Here is an 11,570-nt window from a genome sequence, read left to right on the forward strand (position 1 = left end):
CGATCGCAGCGGCCCCCTTCTCCCGCCTCACTCCTATTAGATCCGCCGACGCGGCGCCGCAACATACGGCAACCATTCAATTTTTATCATTCATCACTAAGCCATAAAACATGTTATAAATAGTTTTTTTTGTATGCATCAAATGGTCAGCTTAATGCTTAAGGGCGCATAATATACATTGCAAAAGTGTATTCAAAGTATAAAATGTATAAAAAAAATGGCAGGCGTTAAAATGTCGAATGTTTCCAAGGGTGTTCGGATGTATGCTTATTCAACGGAGCAGTTGCTTTTTCCAATTGTTTGTTTATTTCCAATTGTTCTTGTGTTACAGATTTTAAATTAGTTTGTCTATTTCTAATTTCTAACTAAAAGCGAGAGACTCAAAGTCGCCAGTTGGAAACCGGTATCACCCTGCCCTCCCCCACGCCTTCACTAAATCCTTGTAGATTAAGCCGTCAGATGTGCCATAGTTCATCAGTTGAAAACATCGACTTATAAAATATAATAATATGAATATAAGTGTTAAGTTATATGCCTACATTACATGCCTACTGAATATTTAAATTAATGTAGTACTGGTAGGACATATATTAAAACCAACCTAATTTAAAATGATTTCGTGTATTTGTAATAGCAACAGTAGGTACCTAGCATGAACAAATTCCTCGAGTATCAATCTCAATGGCACCGTTTAGACCTAGTTCGTATAAAAGCGAACCTCCGTGAAGACTTGCGGGCGGCAGCAAGAAGTGACAGTACGTGAGCGGTGGCCGCATGCGTGTGACGATCCTCCCTCACTCCCGGACGCAGCGGGCGGCAGTGGCGCTGCGGCGAAGTGGCGAAGCGAACGTCTGCGTTAAGATATCGCCTCTGCCCGCACCATGCGAGCCGCTGCTGTGATGCCGCTGGCAGCCTTGCTGGCGCTGGCTTCTGCGCGCTCTGACCACGATTTTGAGTTCGACGATACCCCGGTACGGCAACCGCGAGATTCCGACCTCTTCGACCTTCGCTATATTATTATGAAGCCCAACTACCTAATTTCGCTGACTCGTACCTCAGCTATGCACTATCGTATATCTGCTTATTCTTTTGTGTTGTACACCAAATTGGAGCTATGATTGTCCTCTATAAACATCTATAACTGATGTTTATAAATTGACCATTTACGTAATGTTAAAATTATTGTCCTTAACTTCAAGATTGTAATCGCGCCAATATTACGGAAGGCTAAAATAAGATAAACATTCTGATACTGTGGTGTGTTAGATAGGTAAAAAAAAATTCAATTTCATGGCCGAAAATCAATTTTGCCTTACATCATATCACATCGAAGAGTTAGGACTGTAAATAATCATTATAAAAATATTAAGCGTTATAATAACTAACTAACATTTGGATAACTGAAATTTAGCAACAGGAGCAAGCGTTTGTGATAATTAGATCGAGGTCATCAATTCAAACTATTAAAATACAGCTAATTTGTATTCTTGAAGTTATTTGCATACAAAATATTTTGTCAATTGATTGAGCATTCACTATCATTACAGGAGGCGGAGTCACGGCGGCCGCGTCGTTACATCTACGACCCGCACAGTGAGTAGCATGGCGGTGAGTACTTTGTGAGTGTGTGGAGTGGTGAGCCCATGAGAGATTGTGTGTTTTTCAGACGAAGTGTGCAGATCGCTGGTGTGCAAGAAGCGCGAGGTTTGTCTGCTGCGAGACTCGTATACTGCCTTCTGCGCCAATAAGAAGGATGTCCTGCGCCGCGGGTCAGTATATATTCGCGTACACGCGCCACACATTGGTCCCTTTCAATATCTCAATCTCAACATTAACGTTACAGAGACGTCATAGTATCGGCGGTCGGCACGGGCGGCGGGCCCGACGATGAGGATGTGTTCTACGAGTCGCGCACTCTGCCCGACCAGCCCGAAGTTCTCGACTTTTCGGTACCTACTACCAAAAACGAAAGGTGAGCAAATCACAGACCACCCACGACATTATCATCATTACGAGCTACACAGCTAAAAAAATGAGACATAAAATTTTCACTTTCCAGGTGCGTTGGCTGCTCGGGCGTCTCCCGCGGTGGCTTCTTATGCGGCTCCGACAACCGCACGTATTCCTCGCTCTGTCGGCTCGACCTTCACAACTGCGTGCATCGTCCGCGCCCTCCCGTGCGCCTCGCTTGCGCCGGCTTCTGCCCTTGCCCACACCGCAGGTGACCGCGGCTTACAGGACTCGAATGTTGTGTTATGATGCATTTATTACCTAATATCTTCATTAATTTCTATATTCAGCGGCGATGAGACTGCGCGTATGATCGTTCCGCGTCCGCATCGCACGCGTCCACGCTCCGACGAGGTACAATTTTTTTCTAAATCTTAATGAAATGCGGATGCAGAATTATGTTTAGATATTCTTTGTGGACTGAGTGAAAACTGAAGAGTTAAATGTGGTCTTATTGGTATAAAATGTAAATAGTGGTTGTATGGAGTGAAAAGTAGTTAGTAGTTATAGTACATTTTAAGCGAGTACCTACTTAATTAATACTAGTAGTAATTATCTACTAATGCTCGAGTAAGAATTCATGGAATTTATACGTTATACACAGCCAAAAACTGTAGCCATTTACGTTTTCTCCGTTCACGGACAACTATCGAAGAGATTTCAAATTGTGAACTAGAGTTCAATTAATACTTGTATAGGTACGAATGAGAAAAATACGTTATAAAATGGTGTAAAGTCTGTAAAACTGACCGGTGTCAGCAGGAGCGGCGACGGCGACGGCTCGAGGTGCGTACCAACGAGGTGATGTTGCCGCGGCGTCGACCCTCGCCACCGCCGCAGACTTGCGCGCTCGACAAGATGGCCGACCGCCTTCTCGACTGGTTTTCCGTCCTGATGGAACAGGCGGGTGCGACGCCGCCGCCGCCGCGCGGTTTCGGATCGGACTGCAAGCCCGAAGTTCGCTGGATGTTCCGTCATCTCGACTCTGCCGGTGACGGCCTCCTGCAACCTGACGATCTATATGCGCTGAGTCACGATGAGCGCGAGCGATGTCTACGTCCTTTCCTGGCGCGTTGCGGCCTCGGCGCGGGCGGCATCGGTCGAGCGGCGTGGTGCGGCTGCCTGCGAGGCGCGTCGAGACCGTGCGCTGCGTGGGCGCGTGCCGCTCGCGGCCGGGGCCGAGGCGCCTACGTGCCGGCCTGCGACTCCAGAGGTTTCTACCGCCCGCGTCAATGCCACGCCGCTCTAGCCGTCTGCTGGTGTGTGGACGCGCACGGCCAGGAACTGCCCGGCTCGAGGACCAAAGGCGCGCCCTCGTGTCCAGGTAACGCTTCCGTGTGTGAGATTTCGTATCCCTTTGTCGAATATTATTCACCTTAGATTATGATCAGGTGAAGTCGAGGAAGGTGATGAGGGCGCCGAAGGAGCTCCGGCAGACGACGAGGACGAAGGCGGTAGCGGCGATCGAGAGCCTGATTTGCGTTACTGAGCGGACGATATAATTCTTAATCGGTCGTTAATAGCGAATTAAGTGTTTAATTATGTTTTAGAGACTAAGTAATCTATTATTAAGCGATACGGCAGTTGTAAGAGTTGATCGTGCCCGACCGACAATTCATCGGTGTCTTCTTAAAACCCCACTATATGTATTTACTTCTAACCCAATCTAGCTAAATAAACAATGCACCGGTTTGGGTTACAATGTAAATAAATTGGTATTGATAACGCTCTTAAATTTTAAGTATGTGCCTACAGAATACAACAGAACTAAGTCTTTAAAATTAACCCATATTTCATATACAATAAGGTACAAATACCTAATTTTACAAAAAAGACTAGGTCTTTCAATTAGATATAATAATTACTAAGATATCTGATCATAAAAAAAATCCTATCTATGAAGATACCTATCTCCTATATAATTTTATTATATTAAAAATATTGTTTTTTAAACCACCCTCATGTCATGCAACTTTAGATTTTCATATGTACTACTTTAAGTATCTGCGAGCAGTCCACTTAATATTATCTCTTGTATAATTATATTCTCAATAAAAACTTATTGGGGCCTAAATTACCTTAAAAATTTATTGACAGAAATAAAAAAAATCATCAGGGGCTGCCTATATGGGGTATATTTATGCCTATCATTTAGATAAAACTTAATCAATTGTGATGTCTAAGATAACAATGAGGTTCTAAGAGGTGTGGCTCTGAATTAAAATGTTATTATGATAAATAATAATATAATTTTTTGAACAGTAATTGGTTTTATATTAGGTAAATAAATAATTTATGAATTTAGATATTAGGCAGTTTTGTCAAAATTCATGCATAAAGCATAATTGCATCCAGGACATTCTACATAATTATTTTTAAAAGATGTATTGTATGTATTGTTATATACATTCCATACATTTGTTTGTAGGAAATCCTAATCTCATATCTTTAGTTTAGCCACGAGATTATGGGTAGTATAATATTAATTATAAAGATTTCGGCTTCATAAAATTATGTATTATTAACTAAGCACTCTAGAAATTCAAAGTAAAATTAATTTAGTAAATAGGATATAAAAGTAACCCCTTTAGGACAAAGTAGTGATAGGCTTATGCCTATACAGATCCCCATGTAGTAACACAAAGAAAAGGTTATTTGCACTTTTTTATTCTCACCATTGCAATGTTTTCAAATAATTAAACATGTATTAATTACTACCTTTTTTTTCAATTTTTTTAAGGATGCCTATTTTGTTTCATTCCCTATACATATCTTCTGAACATTTATTGTAGTTACATAAGTAACACAGCTGATGACTGCATGGATGTGTAGGATATCTATGAGAGTGAGTAAGGATTATCACACTAATAAACTAGCTAGATGATGATTCATAGATCTGAATGACAAAATAATTAAATAACACAACAGTATATATTTACTATGATCTTTGTAGGTTATAATATTAAGATGTTTTTCAATTAAAATTATAAGAAAAGAATTACCATTACATGCCTTTTTATATGTTCTTCACAGAAATTATATTTTTAAATCTTCCTGGTTCCATTTAAATCGTATGTTGCAGTAGGACAAAAAGAACCATCTTTATTTATTCTTCTAAACCATTTTATATTTAATAAAATTTGATACCTTAAAATATACTGTGGCGCTTACACATTGATACAGAGATTTAATTTAAATATAACATGAAAAGATAATGAGTAAAATTAACGAGTCAGAAGACTATAGTTGAACCTTATATTTACATAACGTCCGTTATAACATCAATAAATCTAGGGAACTAAAATGGTAATTGCACTGGACTGGACTGTTCACTCGGCCGCGCCTTCTAGTTCCTCCTTGGTGAACTTAGTGTTGTAGAATGGAATATAAGCACAAATTACTTTCCAGTCGGTGGCATACACGATGCCTGCAGCTGCAGTGCCTCCGAACGCCATCATCGATGGTAAATAGCTGGCTAAAACAGAAACGTGTTTTCTACCGAAAGAACCCAACATTTTACTTCAGTACTTTAATTTCAAGAAAATATATAGCAATCCGATAATGTGAAGAAGATATTACGTAAACGTTAGAAATCAAGATTCAAGAGCAGCCAATTGGCAAACCGCAAGTGTCAAGTCCACAAATTCTGAAGTTTCAACACTCGTAATATTAATACTCTGTGGTCTCAAATGGAACACATTAACGTTATATATAAAATTGAACTACAATTTTAGTTATTTGGCAAAGACTTTAGTTTTTAAGAGTTTACTTTTATTGTTAAAGCTCTGCGAGTCTTCACTGCCCCACCGTATAGTCACCTTGCTCCACGCATTTCTCACCGATCGCATGTTATGACGGAAGAAGCTGCGTCGAGACCGCGACCCCTCACGGCGCACGGCGCTCTGGGCGTCCTGCTTTATTGTTGAACAAGCGGAGACTCGCCGCTAACCCGAGCTGACCCAATTAAGACTCAGATGAGCGCCTTCGGCCAAGGTAGGTTAGCACCACCCCTACGCTTCCCGTATCGAGACGTTCCGTGGAAGACACCGGTTACTTATTTTGGGGCCACCAATGACCGGCAGCTTTCCATGCGGCACCACGTCTCTAGGGTAGTAGCCAAGCCACCCCACACACGAGCCAAGTGGGTGTCATATACGTTCAACCCACTCTTTACCGGCAACCTACCTTTCCGCACCAAGCTCGAGTTACATAAGTTCTATGTGTGCCCTCACCTCACGTACGTGGCACTGGCGTGGTGTTACAGAGGTTATTTCATCTCAGCGCAATCAGGAAGGTGTCCTAGTGGGAGTGCCATGCTATTGCCTTCGGGCTTGAGCCAAATAGGCAGGCACGACCAGGGCAGTCCCACTGTCTTGAAGTGATACAAAAGGTTCGCCTTCTTGTACTCGCGTTCGTGCGGCATCTGAGTTCGTGCGAGATATCTGCATCTTCTACCGCATTTACCATGGGGAGTGTTCAGAAGAGTTGTTTGATCTAATACCTGCAGCTGAGTTTCACTATTGGACGTCAAAGCAAAATAAAATATCACCTCGAACTCCGGTGTTCCACGACTGGGAATTTGTTAAGGCAGTTTTTGCCACGCACCATCACTATGTGGAATCGGCTGCTCACTGAGGTATTTCCGAACCAATTCGACTTAGTGTCCTTCAAGAAGAGAGCGTACCAATTCTTGTAAGGCCGGCAACGCACTTGCGAGCCTTCTGGCAATGTGAGTGTCCATGGGCGGTGGTATCACTTAATATCAGGTGAGCCTCCTGCCCGTTTGCCTCCTACTACATACAAAACTTTCGCTATCGACATATGGGTGTCATTTTGGTATGTCTCGTTTATGAACATGATGATATATTATCCGTCGTCAGAATATAATACCAATAATTTGATTGAATTGTGGCTCCTATAGGTAAAAAACACTACTTTGTGACATCTTTAAACTTATTTCCAATAGACACGACTCACGATTCTTGACTCTGTAAAATCTATATATTACAGTACTACATCTGTCTTCTGAGTCTGTGGTCAATAGTTCTACTCAAAACCTGTGGTCGATCGACTAGTGTGGAGTGTGGACTGTGGAGTCTAGTGACTGATTGTGAAATGCGAATGGTAATATTTCATTATTATTTTCTTTGAAATGTATACAAAAATAATGTAGTCTGTATTATATAGTGTGGTAGTCTAGTGTCATTAGAGCTTTAAACCAAATTCAAATAATTTGAAACAAAGACATCAAGATGATAATTGCCAAATTATGTTTATTTATACATAGGCAATGAAAATACTTATGTAGCTGTTATGAATACATTTTACGTGTAATAATATTTAGTTTTTCTGTTTTATTTAAGGAAATCACAACATTATGTGGGATTCGTCTACATTTCTTGGAGCCTTAACGCCAAAATTTTATGTGGCTTTGACCGGCACATCATCCCTTATTTCCGGCCTCATTCTGATATTTGAATGGTGGTATTTTAGGAAATATGGCACTTCTTTCATAGAGCAGGTAAAATTTGTCAATTTTGTAACTATTACTGGTATGGATATACATTTTTATTTAAGTGAACGCATTTACTGAGGAAAATCATTGGTAGTACCGGCGACTGGACTGTAAAATGTCGGGAGTATCTGTATAGCACATGTAGTGTATCTTTTATCAACCTGATCGACCTTCAGAAAAGTATCCAGACCCATATAAAAGCGTGGGAACTGAGCCATATAGTTGTAGCCTAACACAAGTAGTGAATATATAAATAAATAAGGGATGTCTGCACCAAGAGACCAGTAGAGTTACAGAAAGAAGCCCTACAGTTAGTGTCTTACCTGCCTTACTTTTTGGGCAGGCTTACCATGATAATTAAGAGCTAGAAAGAGTCTAGGCTACTTTGAGAAATAATATTCAAATCTGATTTATTGTGTAATTAATGTTAAATGCTCACACCTATTCACATATAAATAAGATTATTCTTGTAAGCTTTTTGTGTAACATGCACCATCAGCTATGAATAAATAGAACACAATGTCAGTATGAAAAAAGAAAATCATTCAGTATCAGTTGAAAGTATTTAGCAGATATTAATTTATTTTAACACAATTTGTTTCTCTTCCGTTAGGAGTAATCTCATTCTAGTTCACAAATCATGATTTGTTATTGTATGTATATTTTACCAATATTTATTTTTAAATAGAAACACATGACATATAGTAAAAAATAAACGGCATCAAACTAGATGACAAAATAAAAATATTCAATTTTAAAATGTATTCTATTTTTCTTCTTTGAAAATGTTATTAGTGAGGGAACAACATTTTACTAACTATTTAAAGATTAACTTTAGTTTCAGTGGTATAATAATAAAATTGACATTAATAGAAGAAATAAAAAAGAAAAGCATTTATCCAGCCACATCACAGTTTTTGTTTTTTACGCTACGCCAAGGTACTGGGGGTTCCCGCCGAGAGGTGAGAATAGTACTCAATGTGGGGCCGAATTTGCGCTTTATAGAGTTGCAAGTGGTGGCCCATAGTGAAGTACAGTATCGCCTTGGTTTTGGAGGCTAATTTATCTTGTCCTTCCAATTGACCGCGAGACTGAACGTCATTCGATATATCAACGCCCAGTATCCCGATGCTAGCTGTGGCCTTAAGGAGAGTGTTTTCAAAGAGAGGTGGTTTTTTGTCGGATAACGCGCAAGCTTGTGTCTTCTTGGGGTTAAATTGGACTAGATTTAGTCTATCCCAGTCCGAGACTCCTCGTAGATGAGTTTTGAGTTCGCACACAAGTTTGTTCTAGTACTCATCGACAATAGCCCGAGAAATGCCTGCCCGGCCAGTGTAAATGGCGCCCAGTCATGTAGTCCGCATAGCAATGAATGTTGCAAAAATTAATAAAATAAATTGCAACATATCGTTGATATGCCGAATAAACAGGGTCGAGGAGCCCATTGGCTGGAAACCACACTGGCACCCGTTCGAAAGCTTTTGCTATGTCCAAACTTACCGTCAGCGCCTCACCCTTGGTCTCAATTACCTCTGTCCACCTATGTGTAAGGTCTACGAGGAGGTCACCAGCTGAGCGACCACGTCGAAAGCCGCACTGATAATCGTTAATCAGCTGGTGACCCTCTAGATAGAGTTGGCCGTTAATAATGGTATATGGACCACCTTGGCGCCAGAGTGAGCGACGGCATCTGGAGTACTCGACGATAAGCATTAGCCCCCAAGGGTAGGACGCAAAAAAAGACCGTATCCCATCCCAATCTGCTGACTTGTAGTGCGGCGACAGCGATTTCACATTCTTAACTCTAATCCGCACATTTAATTGATCTAGTTTTTCTATAAAAATTAATATTAAGACATCCAAAACTTGCATGGAGAATAATAATTGTTTAAGATTAAATAACGTCTACCAGATGTCGCTTTCGACCGTGTGGGCCGGGTGGGGCACGTGGGGCGCGACGCGGGCTCCGGAGGGCGGAGAGTGCAAGGTGTGGCGCAACCCCACGGCCCTCCTGCGCGGCGCCGAGTACGCGCGTCTCTGGGCCGCCGCGCGCACTGCGCCCCTCACTTACTACGATATGAACCTGTCGGCGCAGGACCACCAGGCCTGGCTCGCCACCGCCCCCGCCTGGGGCGGAGCCGACGAGGCGCTGGCCCGCGCCTGGCGAGAGCGGGAGCCCGCGGCGCGAGTGGCGGCCGCCCGCGCCGCCCTACGTTTGCGGCCCGACTGTGCCGCCGCGTTGCTGCTACTCGCCGAGGAGGACGCGCCGACAGTGCTGGAGGTGAGCGCGATCGCCGCTTTTGGCCTTTTCGCTCGCGCACATTCAAACCCCGAGCCGTGCAGGCGGAGCGAGTGTTGCGGCGGGCGTGGCGCGCCGGCGAGGCCTCCTTGAGAGCCCTGGCGGCGGCCGGGGCCGGCGGAGCCGCGAGGCGAGAGGCGGCGCTGCTGGCGCACGTGAAGAGGCGCGTCGCCATGTGCGCGCGACGCCTCGGCCGCCTGAAGGACGCCGCGCGAATGTTCCGTGAGTTGTCTCGCGAGGCGGGCGGCGCGCCTCACGCGCTGCAGGTGCGCGACAACCTGCTCGAGGTGTTGCTCGAGCAGCGCTCGTACGCCGACGCGCAGGCGGTGCTGGCGCGCTGCGAGGACGCCGCAGCGCCGCCGACGGCGACGGCGCTCTACACGGCGGCGCTGCTGCGCGCGCGCACCGGTCCCGAGCCGCCGGCGACGGAGGCGATGCGACTCGCCGTCGAGTTCAACCCGTACGTGCCCGCGTACCTGCTCGAGCTGCGCGCACTGACTCTTCCGCCCGAGCACGTGGTGCGGCGCGGCGACAGCGAGGCACTGGCGTACGCCTTCTGGCACCTTCGGCACTGGCGTCGCGCCGATCCCGCGCTACGCCTGCTGGCGGCTACGGCGGGCCCCCGGGCTCCGCCGCCATTGAGCGCGGCGGCCCGGGCGGCGGACCGCGAGCTGCTGCCGCCGCACCACGGCTCGGCAGTCGGAGCCCGCGGGGCTCCGGCGCTGGTGCCCCTGGGGGCGGCGCTCTGTGTGCTGACGACTCTGACGCTGACAGTGCAGCGTTGGCCCACGATAACGCTCGACCCGCGGGAACTTCTCTCCGGGCTCTAGTTCAAAACGATCTCCGATACGCTTTAGATATTGTAAATACTTACGTAATTATTTATTTGTATTCTGATAGTCTTAAGAAATAAATAAGTTTTAAAGTTACATTTAGTTTTCTTCTTCTTATCCGGTACACTCTTGACAGAGCGGTCGTGATCGCTATGTTGTAGTGGTATTAAACGGGGCAGATGTGATGCGCTTCACGACGTTTCGCCATCGTTGCCTATTAGTGGTCATCCTGCTACACTCATTGAGTGTACCTCCTACGGCAGACTTGATCTGGTCAGTCCAACGCGTAGGTGACCGTCCGCGCGGTCTAGTGCCTTCCACCTTCCCCTGTTTAGTTTTACATTTGTATTAAGTCTGATTCTAATAAGATTCCTTTTGACGCGTCGGTGAGTCTTTTAATAAATATAATTCCGGTTTAAAGTACCTTGAATGGCGATAACTTTCTCACTGGAATCGATTTTCAATAACTTATAGCCTTAATGATCTGATTTGAGAGATTTATTGTCAAGGATCCCGTATCTTTTAACCGCATCTTTCTATGGCATACGTCAGAATCAAAAATCCTTCAGATGTTGGTTTCCTACAGAGAAAGTAGTGAGACAAGGTTGTGTTGCCGTGGCTGTTCAACCAACCTATTTAATCTTTGAAACCCATATCAAAATAGATGCTGATCTCGGAGTATGAGAATAAATATTACGAGCAGGAAGCTATATATATATATAGGCGCCAAAAGAGTGAGATAAATCTCAAATTACATTCTATAAGCCTACAGAAGTATTTAAGGAACTTTATTCAAATATAAAGTCAGTATTATTCGAGCATTCGTTTGTTTAATTACTCATCTCCCCGAACCTTACATTAGTATTTTGGGAGAAGTAGTGTATTGACAGTTCACACCGATTAAGGAACAAAA

General features: G+C 44.0%; 2 protein-coding genes across 4 annotated transcripts; both read left to right on the plus strand.

The window, feature by feature from the left end:
• Positions 1–785: 785 nt before the first annotated feature.
• On the plus strand, positions 786–5,501 carry LOC123711175 (proteoglycan Cow). 2 transcript variants are annotated; one of them, XM_045663622.1, is made up of 8 exons: positions 786–971; positions 1,548–1,593; positions 1,667–1,769; positions 1,844–1,972; positions 2,060–2,221; positions 2,301–2,364; positions 2,770–3,334; positions 3,402–5,501. In XM_045663622.1, exons 1-8 carry the CDS (start codon positions 882–884, stop codon positions 3,497–3,499), a joined length of 1,257 nt encoding a protein of 418 aa, XP_045519578.1. In that variant the 5' UTR covers positions 786–881; the 3' UTR covers positions 3,500–5,501. The 2 variants fall into 2 exon arrangements, with proteins under 2 accessions (XP_045519578.1, XP_045519579.1); XM_045663623.1 differs by having other exon boundaries at positions 2,773–3,334.
• A 1,575-nt stretch (positions 5,502–7,076) lies between these two features.
• LOC123711342 (protein ST7 homolog) lies at positions 7,077–10,728 on the plus strand. 2 transcript variants are annotated; one of them, XM_045663878.1, is made up of 4 exons: positions 7,077–7,134; positions 7,374–7,531; positions 9,438–9,806; positions 9,869–10,728. In XM_045663878.1, exons 2-4 carry the CDS (start codon positions 7,388–7,390, stop codon positions 10,652–10,654), a joined length of 1,299 nt encoding a protein of 432 aa, XP_045519834.1. In that variant the 5' UTR covers positions 7,077–7,134; positions 7,374–7,387; the 3' UTR covers positions 10,655–10,728. The 2 variants fall into 2 exon arrangements, with proteins under 2 accessions (XP_045519834.1, XP_045519833.1); XM_045663877.1 differs by lacking the exon at positions 7,077–7,134 and having other exon boundaries at positions 7,205–7,531.
• The last annotated feature ends 842 nt before the right edge of the window (positions 10,729–11,570 follow it).

Source organism: Pieris brassicae, chromosome 6 (assembly GCF_905147105.1).
Source record: "Pieris brassicae chromosome 6, ilPieBrab1.1, whole genome shotgun sequence".
NCBI lineage: Eukaryota > Metazoa > Arthropoda > Insecta > Lepidoptera > Pieridae > Pieris > Pieris brassicae.